Genomic DNA, 21,412 nt, shown 5'->3' on the forward strand with positions numbered 1-21,412 from the left:
ATTCAGAGTGAAATTGTAGATGTTATGATAATAGCAGCCATTGCAATGTGACATTTTAATTATTTTCAATGTGCGCTCCTTGTAACTAGATTCAGTATCTGCCCATATGTCTGAACAGATCTGCTCTGTCTGATATTGTGGCAGCCGCTGATTTTGGAGAATACTTCTGTCTTTAGCTTTGTGCTTTCCAGCTACACATTTGAGATCAGTTTGCAGGATCACTATTAATGATTCTTATCATCTAGGTCTCTGACCTTATATCTTCAAACATTGCACAGGGATAGAGTTGACAAAAAGATAAAAACTGCCCAATGCATCCATTTTGGCTAAGGCATAAGGCTAAGATTTAAATAAGACGTAACTGGTCATCTTTGGGTTACAATGACATACTGATAAGGAAATTTAGATTGTGAGCTCTAATGGGGACAGTGATAATGTCTGTAAAGCGCTGTGGAATTAATGGCGCTATATAAGTGAGTAAAATAAGTAAAAATAGAATGAGCTATTGCATTAGACATTTCTCCCTCAAGAAAACTGTCAATTTGTTGATAATATTCCTCACTCTGATGAATGGCCTGTCTTGATGAAGGGGGTGGCATCGGACTTATTCATAATTATTTATATTTCATGATTATTTGTTATCTTTTAGTTTGCTTTATCTCTACATGATACATTTATACACTGAACCAAAATATGAATAGAACACTTTTGTTTTTGCTCCCATTTTTCATGAGCTGAACTCAAAGATCTAAGACATTTTCTACGTACACAAAAGATCTTTTTCTCTCAAATATTGTTCACAGATTTGCCTAAATCTTTGTTAGTGAGCTCTTCTCCTTTGCTGAGATAATCCTTCTACCTTATATCCAGATGCTGATTAATCAGCATGATTATCACATAAATATACCTTAGGCTGGCCACAATAAAAGACCACTCTAAAGTCTGCAGTTTTACAGTATTGGGGTGGCTGGGGGGTCAGAAAACCAGTCAGTATCTGTTGTGACCACCATTTGCGTTACGCAGTGCAACACATCTCCTTTGCATAGAAGTGATCAGGTTGTTGGCTATGCTGCCATGCAAGAACTAGGACGTTTTCAGCTTCCAGGAATTGTGTACAGATCCTTGCAACATGGTGCCATGCATTATTATGCTACAACATGAGGTGATGGCACAACCATAGGCCTCAGGATCTTTTCACTGTATCTCTGTACATTTAAAATGGCATTATGTTCCTGGAAGCTGAAAACATTCCAATTCTTGCATGGCCAACATGCTCACCGGACATGTCACCCATTGAGCATGATTGGGATGCTCTGGATCGGCGTATACACCAGCGTGTTCAAGTTCCTGCCAATATCCAGCAATTTCGCACAGCCAATGAAGAGGAGTGGACCAACAGTCCACAGGCCACAATCACCAACCTGATCAACTCTATCCCAAGGAGATGTGTTGCACTGGTGAGGCAAATGGTGGTCACACCAGATAGTGACGGGTTTTCTGACCCCCCTAGACCCACCTAATACTTCAAAACTGCACATTTTAGAGTACCCTTTTATTTTGGCCACCCTAAGGCAATAATCATGTGTCTAATCAGAATCTGGATATACCATATCTGTGAGGTGGACGGATTATCTAAGCAAACAAGAAGGGTTCATTAACACAGATTTAAATAAATTTGTGAAAAATATTTGAGAGAAAAAGGCCTTTGTGTTTATAGAAAAAGTCTTAGATCTTTGATTTCAGCTCATGAAAATTGGAGGCAAAAACAAAATTGTTGCATTTATATTTTTGTTCAGTATAGCTTCACACTTGATTAAGTCTTTGCTTTTGGCCTTGGGGTCCTTTTATCCAAAAATAGCCTAGCGACGATCAATATTCCCACATGTTCATCACAGAACAGTATATCTAAAGAATAAGTGTGAGGAAGTTAGAAAACCAGTTTTCACATCAGCAGGACAGTGAAAAGATTCCAGCGACCGCCAACGCTGCTGTATATATTTTGTAATGATGTTGAAATTTGTCATTAAATGTAATATTTTACACGCAGTACTCCATATTTTATTTGCTAGCCAGTAAAACAAAAGAATAAGGGGTTAAGAAAAAATATCTAGGACATGGTGTTCTTTATGAGTCCACAGGGTTGCAATGTTTGTACCCCTTCTACTGATTGTCTGTAATCTTATGATAGTTAAGAGTTCATGCACATTTTTGGATCTGGATCAAAGCATTCCGGTTAATAGATTTTATTTAGACAGTGCATACCCCTGTATTACAATGTGGTGATATTCACAGATTGTTTTAATGAGTTGAAATAAAATATTCAAAGAATGTTCCATAATAGCTCATAAAACAAACTCTTCATTGAATTTTGCTTGCAACTAAGCATCTCATAATGTTTTTATTTATTTATTACTGGTATTATCAATGTGTCATTCAATTATATATTGGGCAGCATGGTGGCTCAGTGGTTAGCACTGCAGCCTTGCAGCACTGGGGTCCTGGGTTCAATTCCCACCAAGGCCAACATCTTCAAGGAGTTTGTATGTTCTCCCTGTGTTTGAGGGTTTCCTCCAGGTTCTCCAGTTTCCTCTCAGACTCTGAAAGACATTCATAAAGAATTTAGATTGTGATGGCACTATATAAGCAAGCATAATAAATAAATAATCTTATTACACTATTGCAATGTGTTGCAGGTTGGACACTGGAATGAATATGAACGTTTTGTTCCTGTTCCTGATCAACAGCCAACAAATGACTCCTCCTCTGTGGAAAATAAAACTATTGTAGTTACAACAATTTTGGTAAGATTGTTTTGTGGAGTTCATTTAGAAAATCTTAGTATTAGGACTATATCTTTAGTTTGATTTGATTAAAGACTATGGACACTTGATTTTTCTATTGCATATTTTCTGTCTAACGGCAACATTAAGCAACTTTTCTGCATAGTCCTAACTACAAATCAACCTAAGATGTTCATAGCCTTGAAGCTTTTCTATTGGGTAAAAATAGCTGTATGTGTAATAATTCTAAAACAAGTTTGGAAAAGTTGTGCACGCCAATTAATAAAATCTGCAAATGTTTGCCTGTCAGTGAGGAAAACCTTTGCAGATTTTCGCTATTATTAACACCAATTACTTGGGTGAGCTTTAGTTAATCACAAAAACAGAAATAAAACAATGCAATGCTCGGTCCTGTAGAACTACAAGTCATCCACCACTCTCGTGCTACTGGATCTGGTGTTCTTGTGAAAGTATCCTAATTAGTGTTGATCGAGCACTAAAATGCTCGGGTGCTCGAAGCTCGGGCCGAGCTCGCCGTGATACTCGGGTGCTCGACCCGAGCAACGAGCCCAATGTTAGTCTATGGGAGACTCGAGCATTTTTGCAGTCTGTAGAATGTCTAAAAAGTGCCCAAAGCGATAGTGACAGTGCTCAAAAGACATGGGGACAGCATGGGCATCGACCCAGGAAGCATTTCTGACCCACAGGTCAATGCTGTCAACAACGTGGTCAGAGGTATTAAGCCACTTTTACGGGCTCACAATAAAACGTTCAAAAACGAAACTGAAACTGTTTTCCTGTGAAATATGTTAAGGAACATCCTTTCCAGGGGAAAGACTTGTGTTTAAGGTAAAATAAATAACAGTAGCATTTTTTATGCGTTTTTGCACTTTTGTATTGCTTTCAACCGTGACAAATGCATTCACCGGGAAATGTCATTTTAACATTTTACAACCTTATCTGGCCATGTGCTGTGTGACACATGCATACAATGCTGAAAAGACATGGGAACAGCATGGGGAAGACACCTGGAAGCATCTCTGACACCCAGGTCACTGCCTAAAAGTGTGCCCATCAGAAGTGATCCCTGCCGCATCAGAAGATGCAGACTTGCAACTATCCCCGTGCAAGTCCTTGTCTCAGGGCAGTGTTCAATTGTACCTCCCCCATTCCTTGCAATGCAAGCACAAATATGCAGCAAACCACCCACCCACCTGCAGGCTGCAATACTATACTGCTAGCTTGCACTTGAAATGGGGCCTTTTAGTTTGGAGGAGGCCGAAGCTGGCCACTACCTCATGGCTGCGTCGGCGGCGAGGTCTCCATACTCAGTCCCCAGCTGACACTATTTGTCCCGGCAACCTTCCCCACACTTTTCTTAGCCTGGCCTGCTTTAGGGCAGCATTGGACGAGCCCATCAGACAACCAGAGACTCCTCCGGTGGGCCCTGGCTTCTCCATCAGGGGAGTTGAGAGTGCCAAGGTGAGGAGCATGATGATGATGATAGAAGTTAGCATCTGCTTTGTTTTCTTGGAATGCAAGCGTAAGTGTGCAGCCTGCCACCCACCCATCCCCAGGCTGCAATACCATACTGCTAGCTTGCTTGCACTTGAAATGAGACCGTTTAGGCTTGTGGAGGCAGACGCCGGCCACCATGTTATGGCTGTATTGGCGGCCTGGTATCCATACTCGATCCCCAGCCACCCCTATTTGTCCCGGTGCGCCTTGTACACAAGCGCGCATACCAAAACATTACCTGTGCCCTCCCCAGTGCATTTAGTGGGAAGGACAGCCTATTCCGCTGTAGTGTGTGCACGCCAACCCCCAGTTCATGGCACATGCGAAGATTCCTCCCGCCCTGCACTTGTCGTTGCAGACTTGCAACTATCCCCGTTCAAAGTCCTTGCCCCAGGGCAGTGTTCAGTTGTACCTCCCCCATTCCTTGCAGTGCAAGCGCAAGTATGCAGCCTGCCACCCACCCACCCCCAGGCTGCAATACCATACTGCTCGCTTGCTTGAACTTGAAATTGGGCCTTTTAGGCATGTGGAGGCGGAATCTGGCCACCACATCATGGCTGCGTCGGCGGCCTGGTATCCATAGTCAGTCCCCAGCCGCCCGGCGGCCGGGTGTCCACGCTTGGTCCCCAGCCACCAGGGGGCGGCCAGGTGTCCATACTCGGTCCCCAGCTGCCCCGCGGCCGGGTGCCCACACACGGTCCCCAGCCGCCTGGGGGCGGCCGGGTATCCATAAACGGTCCCCAGCCGCCCCTATTTGTCCCGGTGCGCCTTATACACAAGCGCGCATACCAAAACATTACCTGTGCCCTCCCCAGTGCATTTAGTGGGAAGGACAGCCTAACCACAAGCACGTGGACAAGTGAATGTGGCCATGGATGGTCCATCTCACTGACGCCTTCACACTGGGTTAATATTGTGGAAGCCAGGACACAGTTGGACACTGGGATGCAACACATCCTCCAGACATAGAGGATTGCGGGTCCTGGGTCAATCAGGCTTCAACACAAAGTTCAGAAGGTAGACAGCAGCTGTGGTCGGCCTCCTACACAATGAGTACATTATTCATGATCATGAGGCCATCCATCTCCTTAGCTTTCTGTTCCTTTGAATGCAAGTGCATGTATGTAGTAGCGGCTAGGCCTGAGGTGGTCAGCGTTTTGGCGCATATCATTCCTCCTCCGAGGATTGCTGGATGTTTTCCTGCTACTATCCCAGTTCTATGACTCCCGTTAAAAAAAAGCTTCAGGTGATGAATGATGGATGTGGTGGTGGCAAAGGAGAAAGAGCAGGAGGAACAGGGACCATTCACATCAATATCAGGCCAGTCAACCACACATGTCTTGTAGGATATGTTTCTGTACCAAAAGGAGCGGTTCGGCTACACAGTTATAGGATATACAGTGAGTGCAATGCCTACCAAAAATTTCGAGGCACTCCAATGCCCCTTGGAAGTGACATGGAGGTCAGAGGGCCTTAACTAAACCGTTTTTTCCATTTATAGCAACTGGGTCTCCTATACACTGTTGGCCTAAGCAGTGAATGGAAGGCTTTCCAAAAATTATGAGGAACTGCAACGCCCCTTGAAACAGACGTGGATTACAGCGTACTAAAAACCTTCTATCCATTATTGAGGAGTAGGTCTCCCTTAGTGTTCGCCTATGCATTGAAAAGCAAAAGCTGACTAAAATTAGGAGGAAATGCAATGCCCGTTGGAAGAGTCGTGGAGGTTAGAGTTAATTAAAAACAACATTTCAATGCCCCTTGGAAGAGCTGTGGAGTCCAGAGTGGTTTAACAAGACAGTTTTAATGCCCCTTGGAAGAGACGTGGAGGTCACAGTGGAATAAAAAGACAATATCAATGCACCTTGGAAGAGTGGTGGAGGTTACAGTGGAATAAAAAGACAATATCAATGCCCCTTGGAAGAGTGGTGGAGGTCGCAGTGGAATAAAAAGACAATATCAATGCCCCTTGGAAGAGTGGTGGAAGTCCCAGTGGAATAAAAATACAATATCAATGACGCTTGGAAGAGACGTGGAGGTCACAGTAGCTTAGCAAGACAATTTTAATGCCCCTTGGAAGAGACGTGGAGTACAGAGTAGCTTAACAAGACGGTTTTAATGCCCCTTGGAAGAGACGTGGAGGTCCCAGTGGAATAAAAAGACAATATCAATGACCCTTGGAAGAGACGTGGGGGTCACAGTAGCTTAACAAGACGATTTTAATGTCCCTTACAAGAGCCATGCAGTACAGCATACTAAAAACATTATTCCCATTATTGGGGAGTGGGTCTCCTATAGTCTTTGCCTATACCTTCAAAACTAAAGCTGCCAAAAATTAGGACGGAGGAACTTGCAATGCCCCTTACAAGAGCCATGCAGTGCAGCATATTAAAAACATTATTCCCATTATTGGGGAGTGGGTCTCCCATAGTCTTTGCCTATGCCTTCCAAGCAAAAGCTGCCAAAAATTAGGACGGAGGAACTTGCAATGCCCCTTACAAGAGCCATGCAGTGCAGCATATTAAAAACATTATTTCCATTATTGGGGAGTGGGTCTCCCATAGTCTTTGCCTATGCCTTCCAAGCAAAAGCTGCCAAAAATTAGGATGGAGGAACTTGCAATGCCCCTTACAAGAGCCATGCAGTACAGCATATTAAAAACATTATTCCCATTATTGGGGAGTGGGTCTCCCATAGTCTTTGCCTATGCCTTCCAAGCAAAAGCTGCCAAAAATTAGGACGAAGGAACTTGCCATGCTGGCAACATGGACCACGGTCACCCTGGTGGTATAGTGGTGGTGGAGGCTGAGGATAAGGAGAAGAGCAAAAACAGCCGAAATGAGGAAGCGTATACCCATGTGTGGGTGTGAAGCGGTGCATGGGAATACACCTCCCGAAATAACACAGTAGATTTGACTTTATGTTACTCTGCTGTCATTTGGTGGTGATGAGAAGTCTGGCCCAATCCAGCCCTTGTTCATTTTGATAAGGGTCAGCTTGTCAGCATTGTCAGTTGACAGGCGAGAGCACTTATCAGTTAGAATTCCCCCAGCGGCGCTAAAAACACGCTCCAATAACACGCTAGCGGCAGGGCAGGCCAGGACCTCCAAGGCGTACAGAGCGAGTTCATTCCAAGTGTCCAGCTTGGATACCCAATAATTAAAAGGCACAGAGGAATCATGGAGGATGCAGGTACGGTCGGCAAGGTACTCCCTCACCATCTTTTGAAACTTTCCACTCCTTGTGAGAGTACCCCGCGCCTCAGGGCCTGTAAGCTGGGTGGGTCTCAGAAAACTGTCTCAGAATGTTGACAGTGTTCCCCTGCCTCTGCTGGACTGGAGTTGCGTCTCTCTCGCCTGTACGCCTTGGTTGGGCAACGAACTGTGACCTCTGCCACTAGCGTGTTCAGATGGGAATTTTTTTAACAGTTCTGAAGCAAGGGCCTTCTGGTACTGCCCCATTTTTGTAGACCTCTCCACCTCAGGAATAAGAGAGTGAAAGTTCTCCTTGTAACGGGGGTCTAAAAGTGTCACCAACCAGTAATGACTGTCACCCAACATTTTGACAACGCGAGGGTCACGGTTAAGGCAGTGTAACATAAAGTCAGCCATTCCCGCCAGACTGGTAACGGGCAAGACTTCCGTGTCCTCACCAAGATGACGACTGACCATGCTCTCCTCCTCCTCCTCCCCCCTGTCCTCAGGCCACCCATGCTGAACCGACGGTATGACAGTTGTACAGGTACTACCGTCTACAGCGCATGATACCAGCTCCTGTTCTTCCTCCTCCTCATCCTCCTACTCCTCCTCTCCCTCATTGTCCCCCAATGCATGTTGGGATAAGATGAGGCTGGGCTGTGTGTAATCGCCCTGGCTGTGTGTAATCACACGCTATGGCTTTTTGATCCATCTCATCATACTCTGGCTGCAATGCCTCCTCTTTAATTCTCTGCAGAGAGCGTTGCAAAAGACAGACAAGTGGGATGCTGACGCTAATGATGGCGTCATCGCCACTCACCATCTTGGTGGACTCCTCAAAGTTTGTCAGGATGGTACATATGTCAAACATCCATGTCCACTCCTTTGGTTTTATGTGTGGAGTCTGAACTGAATATTGACGGCCTTGTTGATGCTGGTACTCCACAACTGCTCTCTTCTGCTCACAAATCCTTTACAACATGTGGAGGGTAGAGTTCCAACGTGTGGGGACATCACACACCAGTCGGTGTGCCAGAAGCTGCAAACGCTGCTGCAACACAGCAAGGGTGGCGGAAGCTGTAGCCGACTTCCGAAAATGAGCTGACAGGTGGCGTACTTTGATGAGCAGATCTGGCAACTCGGGGTACGATTTAAGAAACCGCTGAACCATGAGGTTAAGCACATGAGCCAGGCTTGGTACGTGTGTGATCTCGCCTCGCCTCAGAGCCGCCACCAGGTTACGGCCATTGTCACACACGAGCATGCCTGGATGTAGGTTCAGCGGTCTCAGCCACACATCTGCCTGCTCTTTCACAGCTGTCCACAACTCACAATCAGTGTGAGGTTTATCACCTAAGCTTATGAGTTTCAGCACAGCCTGTTGCCGCTTGGCTGAGGCAGTACTGCAGTGCTTCCAGCTTGTAACTGATGTGGTGATATCTGAGATGGAGGCTAAACATGAGGTGGAGGATGATGCGCAGGAGCTGTACACTGTGGGGGCAACTCTGACTGACATAGGGCCTGCAATCCTCAGTGTGGGGAGGATGTGCTCCGTCCCAAGGTCCGACTGGGTCCCGGCTTCCACTATGTTTACCCAGTGTGCCGTCAGGGAGATGTAACATCCCTGGCCTCAAGCACTTGTCCACGTGTCCGTTGTCAGGTGGACTCTCCCAGTAACTGCGGTGTTGAGGGCAGGGCAGATGTTTTGGGACATGTGCTTGTGTAGTGCGGAGATGGCACACCGGGCAAAATAGTGTCGGCTGGGGACCAAGTACCGAGGGACGGCCACCACCATAAGGATGCGGAAGGATTCCGTCTCCACCAGCCTAAAAGGCAGCATTTCCAACGCAAGCAGTCGTGAAATGTGCGAATTTAGGACTATGGCCTGTGTGGCGTTGTCTGAGAATTTGCGCTTTCATTCAAAGGTCTGGGATATGGATAATTGAACGCTGCGGTGGGACGTGGACGTGGACGTTGATGCTGTTTCTTGAGAAACTGCCATAACAAGTGAAGACTGAGAGGAGGGGGCATCTTTGCATGCATTATGAACAGGGGATTGCCTTGCACGCACAACACGGGGTTCTCTTACATACACAACAGCGGAAGAAGCAGTGGTGACACCCGCTGACACTGGTCGTGGACCTTGGGGTTCGCCCCACAAAGTCGGGTGCTTTGCTGACATGTGCCTGATCATGCTGGTGGTGGTCAGGCTGGTAGTTTTGTCACCCCTGCTGATGCTGGCCTGGCAGGCGGTACAAATGGCCTTTTTGGGGCTATCAGCAGAGTCTTTAAAAAAATTCCAGACTCTGGAAGACCTACCGGTTGTACTGGCAACGTCCCTCGTATTGGTGTTACGGGAATGGTTGCCTGCCTTCTGTCTGCGGCCACCACACTGCTTCTTCCTGCCTGTTGGGGTACTCTGCCTCCCTCCCCCTGTGTGCTGCTGGCCTCGCTCTGTGTGACCTCCTGCCATGTTGGGTCAGTTACTAGATCATCCACCACCTCCTCCTCTTCCACTTCCACACCACGGTCCTCCTCCTCAATTCGTGGCAATTGTGTCTCGTCATCATCCACTTCTTGTGATAAATTGCCAGCGTCGCCTTCCTGTGGCCGTGGCTGTTCAAATATTTGGCCATCGCTACATGGGATCTCCTTTTCCACCACTTCAAGCGGAGCAGACGAGGGGCCCAAATATGGAAATGGATCAGTGAACAGCTCTTCAGATTGTCCAACTGTGGGATCAGTTGCTGACGACACTCGACATGGTGGGAGGAAGGAGCATCAGGGTGAGGAGGAGTATGCGGTCGAGACTCACGGCTACTAAAACTTGACCGTGTGGAAGACAGACCGGAGGTGGTGGTGCCCAGGTGACTGGAAGTATTATCTGCTATCCAATTAATAACCTGTTCACACTAATCAGTACGCAATAGTGGTGTTGTTGTGTGTTTCCCTAGTAATTCGGTCAAGAACAGGGAGCGAGAAGATGTGGCTGTTGGTTGTGGCACATTTTCACCTTGGCCATGGCCCCGTCCTCTGCACGCACCATCACCAGAACGTCCAGTTCCACGTCCCTTGCCGTGCGCCTTGCCCATTGTAAATGAAGTAAAATAGCTTACACTCACACTATTAATGGCAAAAGGGTAATAAAAAGGAGATTAGAACTGTGGAAGAGGAAAACCACAGTTCTAGTTCTCTGGCCTACACCAGAATCTTTTAAACAGATATATTTGTGTGTGAACAGTCAGCAAGACACTGAAACTGTTTTTTTTATGTAAAAAAGGCAAAAAGGTGGATTACACCCAGATTTGAACCGTGGAAGAGGAAAACCACAGTTCTATTTCTCTGGCCTACACCAGAATCTTTTAAACAGATATATTTGTGTCTGAACAGTCAGCAAGACACTCAAACTGTTTTTTTTTTTACGTAAAAAAGGCAAAAAGGTAGATTACACCCAGATTTGAACCGTGGAAGAGGAAAACCACAGTTCTAATTTCCTGGCATATACCAGACTTTTTTAAATAGATATATTTGTGTCTGAACAGTCAGCGAGACACTGAAACTGTTTTTTTTATGGAAAAAAGGCAAAAAAGCGGATAATACAGAGATCTGAACCGTGGAACTGCTAAACCACAGTTCTAGTTATCTGGCCAAAACCAGAATCTTTTAAACAGATATATTTGTGTCTGAACAATCACAGACACACTCAATTTTTTTTTTGGGGTGGAAAAAATACCAAAAGGTTAATAAGACGGGTATTTGTACAGTCTGACTGAGGAAAAAAATAAAAAGAGGATTTAGATGAAAAAAAAAGGATTTTTCCTGGCCCCTGAGACCTGGGGCTAAGTCTAGCAATTTGAGCAGCATCAGCACACAGGACTGTAATGCAGTGTTTGTTGGTATAACCACTGCATCTCCTATACAGCCTGCCTGCCTGATATCTGGGATGGATATTAGTCCTCAGAAGGACTGTTTGTTTGATTTTGCTGGCTTTAGAGACCCTACACTACCTATTTCACAGTATAAATCTCTCCCTAGCTCAGCAGCACTCTCCCTACACTATCTGATCCGGAGCGACTGTGTCCAAAATGGCGGCGCCCGGTTTTAAATACTCGAGGTGACGCTGTGCGGCCAGCCAATCACTGTAATGCCCTCAACCAACATGGCTGTGGCATTACAGTGACTGACTGGCAATCTCTGCATGTTCATTGGCTCTGTAAAGAGCGCCAAACATGCAGGGCGGAGACCCGAGCTCCCGCCCGAGTAACCCAGAAATGCTCGGTGCTCGCCGAACATCCCGAGTAGTGAGATGCTCGGGCGAGTACCGAGCAGTGTCGAGCATGCTCGCTCAACACTAATCCTAATCCATGAACACTTCCAAAGATAAGAAAGCCGCTGCAATTACTTGTTTATTTCAAATAAGCCTCATTGGGACCTAATTTGTATCTTCATGACAGCAGTGGCAGGCACAGACTGAAGCGGGCCCCTGTGCAAGAACAATGTAAGGGCCATTTGCAGTCCAATAGCTCATCATAAAGCACAATTGAGAGCCTGCACAGGTTGTATCAATGATATGTCCGCCCCCACTAGCGGACACAGACAGAAGTGGGGATCCCTGTTCAAGAACAATATATGGACCTTTTGCAGTCCAATAGTTCATCATAATGCACAATTTCACCTGCTTTTGAGGTATAAATGGGCCCCTTAACTCTTGCACAGGTTGCACCAATGATATATCCGCCTGTGCATGACAGAGAATAACTTCTTGATCGATGTCGGTCCAACTGATGGAGCCCCCAATAATCCCAAGAACCGGGGCTCTAAAGATCCCCAGCTGAATGGAACGGTGGTCAGTCATGTGCTTCATAAAGTACTGCAAAATATGTTGGCACTATAGAAATAAAAAATATTATTATTCTTTCTTAATGGTGCTGCCAAGCACTGTGCTCAGATGCTCCCAAGCACTCCCATTCGAATGAATTGAGTGGCTGAGCACATAATTGACCTCCTCTCCATTCAGTCATGGCTTATCAGTGTCCTAGTTTTCTAGATCGGTAGGGGCCCCAGCGAAACTTGAAAATGCCCCCTTAACCCTCCATCAGGAGCAATATGTTTCATAACGAGTTTAAGGGCATTGCGCCTGTCAGACACAGGCTAGAAAATTGGCTATATTTTCCTTTTTTTTAAATTTCAATGCTCTAAAAGTGATCAGTTACCTTAATAGGAATGTAATAAATGGCTTCTCAGGTTTCACACAGCCTTTAAAGTTAGGAAGGTACTGGGAGAAGGATGTTTCCCAGACAAACCACTGAAAATAGAGAAATTAAACTAAGTGAGCTGCGCCTGTCAGATCAGTTGCCCCTGACGGAGGGTTAAATTCACAGAGGAGAATGCATGGCCAATAAGATTCCATATGCTGTCTTGGCAACATTACTCCTTAGACCCCTTACATAAGTCTATTTATTCTAATTTTTAAAAATCTTCCTTAAAGGAATTTTCAAGCCTTTTAAGGCTGTTTTGCTAGTTATATGAGACACTGGATACCAACGTTGCCCAAAAGATACCATTGACTTACAATAGGGTCCATCTGAGTTCCATTGTATGTACACTATTTTGACTGCAAGCGTATAGCTGCATTCTGAATTACCGATGTGAGCTCCAAAGACATCCTCTGACAACATTGAGAATGGCACCTAAGCAAGATAAGGGTTAATGTACCAAATAATGATTTTACAAGATTTCACAGTGGTAATGTCATCTGGGTCAACACACAACCAGTGTACCTAATGATTGGCTAACATCCTCTTGCTTTAAACTGCACGTTTCCGCATTAACGTTGTATGCAAAGGCCATTTGGAGACCAGGAGGTTGACGATACTGTAACTAAGAGGAATTTTAAAAGTTAGACGTTAATTGTTCATTATTTTCACTGAACAGTATGTAGCGGCTTTGCCGCTTGTTATAGCACATTACATTTCAGGCCACTGATTGCCTGCAGAGGTGATGCCTGTAAATACGGCACCTCACCCCTGAGATCACTGATTAGCTGCGGTAGACACTTGCTGATGATGATGATCCGTAATGATGACTTGGATTGGATCAGCGGTGAATTGATAATAGACACAGTAGGACTAGGTATCTAAGCAATATTCAGACTCATGCCAGTCATTCTTTCATGCAAAATGACCTTTGAAGCTTTTACAAGAAAATTATTCAAATTCAGTTCTTTTGACTTTCATGTTTTGGTTGGTAATGTTGTAAATTACTGCATTACTTTGATAAAAATAATAAGCACATGAAAAATAGACAGATTGTGCCCATTTCTTTTCAGTTTTTATCTGTATGGATCAAAGATCACTCCACTCAAGTATAGATTTATCTAATGATGGGAAGAGTCAGACTCTACCTCCTTTCATCTGCAGACCATTAACAAGTACATAATGCTGCCTCTTTTCAATAATATGCTGTTAAATATGCTTGATCCAAAATTTGTTTTATTAAAGGAAAATCCATATGTCATGAAAAAGAAAAACTACGAGCAGCTGGACGGCAATGATAAGTATGAAGGATACTGCGTGGACCTGGCTAGTGAGATTGCAAAACATGTTGGAATAAAATACAAACTTTCCATCGTCGAAGATGGCAAATATGGAGCTCGCGACCCAGAGACTAAGATATGGAATGGAATGGTGGGAGAGCTGGTATATGGGGTAAGTATGCACATCTGTCATTAAAATTGCAAGTAATATGGGATTTAAAGGGAACCTGACAGCTGATACAAACTGCCCGATCCATGTGTAGCATGTATCGGACACTGGTTGTATGATATCAGCCATAAACTGTATGTTTGACTCTGAAACACTGCGATATTTCAGAGAAAACATATCTAAATAGATGCTGAGGACTGAGCTTCAAGTAGACTCGTTGGAAAGGTGGGTCCGCGGCGGCTTCTCCTAGCCCACTCCCCTTGAGTGACAGGTCTCTCCCTGCATGTGCAACCTGTTACTCCAAGTGAGTAGCTGTCGGAGAACCATGTATCTGACTAGTCTCCCATATGGCTCTTTCCCTGTTACCAGCTTTTAACAGTCAAACATACATGGCTGAGATTATACAGGCAGTGTCCAATACATGCTGCCTGTGGACTGGGCAGCATGTATCAGCTGTCAGGTTCCCGTTAATAAACTCTGAAGTTAGTAATGTAAAATAGGCCTAAATAGAAGATTTCACCAAGTCAAAGACTAATTCTACCTGGAATCCATATCAAACCAAATTTGATCGACTGTAGTTAAAGACCAAACACTTCCCTTTGGAAAGCTTTGAGGTGGGTCCAACATGAATGCTTAGCGTCCTATTATGGACAATATATGTTAAATTGCTTTATATAATCGCATATTAATTAATTCACCAAACAGAAAGGTTGGCTTCCTATGCGATGGACCAAAGCTTCAGACAGGAATTGTTGATTGTGAGTGGGGACAATGGCAGTAATATCAGAATAAGTTGCTGTTTTATAAGCAATAGGGTATTTCAGTCTCTGATTTTTTTATGTGATGTGATTGATCTTCAATCTATAATTATAGAACAGGCTACATAATTCTTGGTTTTGTGTTAAAGCTTAGTAGAAATGAGCATAGCCATAGCAATATATCTTTGCAGTGCCAATCAGTAGGTGGACAGCAGGGAATGTTGATTTTATTTGCACGCCTGTTGTCTGAATACAGTTTCCTTTTTTAATACAGTCTGGGCAAATGGTAAGTCACTGTAAAACATTGCAGCAATAGCCATATGGGCTTGTTTTTCTGTTAAGTCCAGGAAATTTTTGATTCTCTAGGCAACATGTGGGAGAGCGAAGAAAATGAGTCATTGTTTTATATAAGATAATATAATGTTTCTTGAAGGGCATATTTTTAGGATTTAATCTAAAGAGATAATTCTTGTTTTAAATATAGTTCACCTGGACTTATCTTATTAATATTCTATAAGATGCTGTATTATATGCTATAAATGCTGTAAATCTAGTAATATAAGATAAAGAATAAAAAACAGATATACTTGATGGTAAACCTATCCCAAATGATTACTACTGAATGTCACATATGAATAGGTTGGAGAGCATCCTGATATATTTAGATCTATTATTATAAATTATAGCAACAGTCCTTTTTTATTTTTTTTATATAGGTTTAGTGCTCCTTTCAGTTGCTCAATGTTGCAGCTAAACTAATCTCATTCCTGTGTATTATCAATCCCTAGTAATGATGAGTGCAAGTTCTCATTACTGGAGTTTGCCTAGGGTTCTCGGGTATGCAACGAGTATCACGAGTGCTCGAGTGACATGTTCGAGTCCCCGCGGCCACATGTTTTGCACTGTTAGACAGCCACAAAATATGCGGGGATTACCCGTGTAAGTCAGGCAATCGCCGCATGTTTTGTGGCTGTCTAACAGTGCAAAACATGCGGCCGCGGGGACTCGAACATGTCACTCGAGCACCCGCGATACTCGGTGCATACCCGAGCACTCTAGGCAAACTCCAGTAACCAGCACTTGCCCTCATCACTAGTAAAGATGGACAAATTTATTAGAGTGGAATTTAATTCTACTCAAATTTTACAAAAATCCACACTCTGAAGAATACAGAATTTTTAGAATTCGCTCCTTGTGAATTAAGTAAAATGGTGGCCAGCTGCAACTGCCATCTTATTGAACAGTAGAGGGACAGCAAAAGGTTAAAAAGAAAAAAAAGCATACTCACTTCACCACTCACCTCTCCAACCACCCCTGCTACTCCATGCTCCCTTCCCTTGTCTGATTCTTTGCACCTCTGTCGCACCACACTCTAGGCCTGGACTTTCACCCATGAGCAGGTCCTGTGCATGAGCAGTGACCTCCAGGACCTTGAGCCACAATTCCCAGCATGGTGTTCACTGGGACTTCCTGCCACAAGCAGGCCTCAGAGGTCACTCTGCATGCACTGTGAACTCGCGGGGCCTGCTAATGGCCAGATGTCCCGACCTAGTGTGAACACCGTGCTGGAGATGTGGTATGACGGAGGCATGGAGAATCAGACAGTGAGCAGGGAGCAGCAGGGACAGCCACAGAAGTGAATAGTGTGGTGAGAATGATTTTTTTCTCATTTTACATCTTACATTTACTATGCTCTGTGGCCTGCAGAGTCAACAGCATTCAATTAATAGATTCACGGGGGAATCAAATTTCCCTGTAAAATCCACTCAATTTATTGAATCCAAATTTTGTCACATTCTCTCTTAGCTCTTTTTGCATTTTAACAGAAATCTTATTATTAAAGTTTTTACAGTATATCCGTTTTGCCCTGTCGAATCATACTTTGCAGATAAAAATACAAGATACCCAGAGTCATTTTAAAAAGACAGTTAAAAGCTATTGAGTTACCACAAATCATGATATTTAGTTACAAGTTACTGCATTTTTCTTGTTAATATTACAGACTTGAATTCCAATGAAATTCACTCCAGTGTGTGTCTAAACTAAGGAAAGTAGAACTGAACCCTAATTGGAGACAGAGACTAATGTGTGTGGTGGCAATCAGTAGCATAGAGTAGGTTGCCAGAACCCAGGGAAGGCAATTGGTAAAAATGACCCCAGAGTGCTCCGTTAAAACAAATTATCCCCTCTGAGTGTCCCTATAAATTCCCCTATTAGAAAGTATCAATTGCCCCATAAAAAGTAATAATGCCACTTTGTACCTATGTCGGCATTTAATATATCTTTACAGCAGCCTGTCAGCTTCTTCGTCACACTGGCTGAAATTGAAAGAGTATGGAGGGTACTTTTAACAGGCTGTATCTCAAATTGGTTTGCAGCTACATCAACAATTTAGGACTTGTTTTTTGAGCTGAAAGACTCAGCAGAAGTGCAGCTGAAGTCGCCTTAGATATCACAAGTTAAAGTGAGAGTTGGGAGTGAAAGCTGTAGACTCACGTGCAGCTCTTACTTTAATCCATGATATCTCCTGCTGGATTCAAAGACTCTCAGCTTTATAACAAGCTCTAAATCAAGGTTGCAATCAAGATTGAATTGCCATAAGTAGCCAGGACATATCTCATACAACCTTGTCTACTAAATTGCCACCTTGCAAGGACATATGAGATACATCTTTGACAGAGAAAGGATTAAAAAGATTATTTGATTTATCCCCCTCTGTTAGCTTGTGTGATTATCCACTCTGGTAGAGCATTATGTTCTTTGGTTACTCCCTACTTTATTGGTAATGAAACACCCTGGACAGAGATTGTTTCAAAAGAACACACAAATTAAGATGCCTCCTTTGATAACTATGGGCTGACAGCTATCTCTCCCAATTCTCCCCTACACTTGCACACTCAGCTCAGCTGAGCATGTACAGTGCTGGCCAAAAGTATTGGCACCCCTGCAATTCTGTCAGATAATACTCAGTTTCTTCCTGAAAATGATTGCAATCACAAATTCTTTGGTATTATTCTCTTCATTTAATTTGCTTGCAAGGAAAAAACACAAAAGGGAATGAAGCAAAAATAAAATTATTGATCATTTCACACAAAACTCCAAAAAAGGGCCGGACAAAAGTATTGGCACCCTCAGCCTAATACTTGGTTGCACAACCTTTAGCCAAAATAACTGCGAACAACCGCTTCCGGTAACCATCTATGAGATTCTTACAGTGCTCTACTGGAATTGTAGACCATTCTTCTTTGGCAAACTGCTCCAGGTCCCTGATATTTGAAGGGTGCCTTATCCAAACTGCCATTTTGAAATCTCTCCACAGGTGTTCTATGGGATTCAGGTCTGGACTCATTGCTGGCCACCTTAGAAGTCTCCAGTGCTTTCTCTAAAACCATTTTATAGTGCTTTTGGAAGTGTGTTTTGGGTCATTGTCCTGCTGGAAGACCCATGACCTCTGAGGGAGACCCAGCTTTCTCACACTGGACCCTACATTATGCTGCAAAATTTGTTGGTAGTCTTCAGAATTCATAATGCCATGCACACGGTCAAGCAGTCCAGTGCCAGAGGCAGCAAAGCAACCCCAAAACATCAGGGAACCTCCGCCATGTTTGACTGTAGGGACCGTGTTCTTTTCTTTGAATGCCTCTTTTTTTTTCCTGTACACTCTATGTTGATGCTTTTTCCCAAAAAGCTCTACTTTTGTCTCATCTGACCAGAGAACATTCTTCCAAAATGTTTTAGGCTTTCTCAGGTAAGTTTTGGCAAACTCCAGCCTGGCTTTTTTATGTCTCGGGGTAAGAAGTGGGGTCTTTCTGGGTATCCTACCATACAGTCCCTTTTCATTCAGACGCCGACGGATAGTACGGGTTCACACTGTTGTACCCTCAGACTGCAGGGCAGCTTGAACTTGTTTGGATGTTAGTCGAGGTTCTTTATCCACCATCCGCACAATCTTGCGTTGAAATCTCTCGTCAATTTTTCTATTCCATCCACATCTAGGGAGGTTAGCCACAGTGCCATAGGCTTTAAACTTCTTGATGACACTGCGCACGGAAGACACAGGAACATTCAGGTTTTTGGAGATGGACTTGTAGCCTTGAGATTGCTCATGCTTCCTCACAATTTGGTTTCTCAAGTCCTCAGACAGTTCTTTGGTCTTCTTTCTTTTCTCCATGCTCAATGTGGTACACACAAGGACACAGGACAGAGGTTGAGTCAACTTTAATCCATGTTAACTGGCTGCAAGTGTGATTTAGTTATTGCCAACACCTGTTAGGAGCCACAGGTAAGTTACAGGTGCTGTTAATTACACAAATTAGAGAAGCATCACATGATTTTTCAAAGGGTGCCAATACTTTTGTCCACCCCCTTTTTTAGGTTTGGTGTGGAATTATATTCAATTTGGCTTTAGGACAATTCTTTTTGTGTTTTTTTCATTGATGACAAATTAAATGAAGAGAATAATACCAAAGAATTTGTGATTGCAATCATTTTCAGGAAGAAACTGAGTATTACCTGACAGAATTGCAGGGGTGCCAATACTTTTGGCCAGCACTGTATCTGTTGTCAATGGGATCCAAGAGGTAACATTCCTCCTTGCAGAGAGTGACATTTTAAGTATGTCAAGGTGAGCCGCAGTGCTCCTCTTAAAAGTCTCCTCACCTTGACATGCTTAACATGTCACTCTCCGCAAGGAGAAACGTTACTCCGGTCAGATGCCTCTCACATAGCCAAACCAGTTCTCACACTTTGCACTGACGAGGGGCAGTATCTCGAAACACAGTATCTGCAAATTGAGATTCTGATTCTGGCTTTTATCCTAAGTCATGTGACAAGGCTTGTTGGAGAGTCGATATTGACTTTTCGGATAGCTATTTCCTTTAGGTAGCACTAGAGTTCTAGTCCTCTTCCTCTCTGAAGAGACTGTCTTCAATTGGGAAATTGGAGTCAGATTGGAGTCTGAAGAGACAATAGTCATTAGATGGACGCCTGGTCTCACCAAAATTTGGCCTACTTTTCTCTATTGTGTATGATGGCCTTTTAAAAATAGGTCATCACAACTAGACAATGCCTATAGCACTTAATGCAATGGTTCAAGGCTGTAATATATTATGGGTTTTCATATAAGTACTAGCAACCCAAGCTCCAAAACAAACAAGTTTTGAAAGCTAGAAAAGTGTGCTCTACGTAATAAAAACTAGCTCAAATTACCCATGTCTATCTACTTTCAGCCTTTTTACACGATAAACAACAAAGTTGTCATAATTAATAAATTAGTAAATGGCATTACGGAAAACATAAATAAAATTAAGAAGATTACAGAGACGTTCGCCAATTCAAAAAGTGAATTGCCCAGGGCAGATCGCGTGGAAATCTCTCTGTATGCTGCCCCTCTGACCTACTAAAGTAATTGCAGCTGATGTTTTTCTCAGACTCACCTCAACATTAAGCTCTTTATGTATATAGATGATGTAACCTATAAACTTTCTTTATCAAACAGTATTATATATTTATATACAAATAGCAACATAGATGGATTGATAGATGATTGGGGAAACAGCCACTGAATAAGGTGTTAATTCATGTTAATTGCATCTATTCATCCTCCAAGCAGCATAGTCTTCACTATGACAAAGCTATACCATTATTAGTCAAAATCTAATTGAGAAATAAGCGTTCACTGAACACTGAGAAAATGGATTTCTAGGAAACAAACCCTGAAAGATTACTAGAGATAGAGCCGTATCTGCTCATAAATGCAACGTCTTAATGATGGATGTCATTGTTACAATCCATGTGATTATACTAATTCATTTCAACCATTTACCTCCTTCTCCCTATATTACATGATCTGTAGTATTATCACAGCTTGACCAAAAATTGACTTATATAGAGCACAACCTTTTAGTTAAACAGTAAATAAATTTTTGCTTGAAAATGCCTTTTAGTCCTTCAGAGGTCACATTTTATGAGGGGACTTTATTGATCCATTGAAAAGTCAATACATATTGATTGCGCTTGTGTGTTTAAAGAGCTGGCCTCATATTCCGACTTATCAAAAGAAAAACATTGATTTATTTTTCTGTAGGAAAATCTGCATCGTAATGTAGCAAAGTGTAATGTTATCTCATTGCTATTTTATGTGAATTGTACTGCTATCCTATTATTCCCCGGAGGATTCATTTTAAAGAGCGTTTTCGCTTTGTCAGTCATTTTACATAATTTACTGGTAGAAACGCCAATATTAAGACAAATTAAAGCACTTGGAATGGAGCTTTGTGTTTAAGCTGCGTTCTCTGATAGGCTTGTACTTAGCTTGACATTGCATTTTCTGTTATCAGTACTTGAATAGCTTTTCTTTATATTGTACTGAGGCCCTCAAACAAGTTTAAGCTTGTTCTTTATGTTAGTTTCCAGTCACACTGTAAAGTTCCAATGACTCCATCAAAAAGATTTAA

At 43.3% G+C, this 21,412-nt stretch overlaps 1 protein-coding gene across 3 annotated transcripts in view; it reads left to right on the forward strand.

Moving 5' to 3' along the window:
* The window catches only part of GRIA3 (glutamate ionotropic receptor AMPA type subunit 3), a 450,644-nt gene that overhangs the window by 379,478 nt on the left and 49,754 nt on the right, over nucleotides 1-21,412 (forward strand). For all 3 annotated transcript variants that reach the window (XR_012247463.1, XM_073641082.1, XM_073641083.1), the window contains exons 9-10: nucleotides 2,694-2,801; nucleotides 13,996-14,202. Coding sequence is in view for 2 of the 3 variants with exons in the window: in XM_073641082.1 (XP_073497183.1) it covers nucleotides 2,694-2,801; nucleotides 13,996-14,202 (315 nt within the window). In the remaining variant the exon portion in view is untranslated. The remainder of the gene's footprint in view (nucleotides 1-2,693; nucleotides 2,802-13,995; nucleotides 14,203-21,412) is intronic.

Source organism: Phyllobates terribilis, unplaced genomic scaffold (genome assembly GCF_046119375.1).
Source record: "Phyllobates terribilis strain yellow unplaced genomic scaffold, ASM4611937v1 Scaffold_7__3_contigs__length_470593459, whole genome shotgun sequence".
Lineage (NCBI taxonomy): Eukaryota > Metazoa > Chordata > Amphibia > Anura > Dendrobatidae > Phyllobates > Phyllobates terribilis.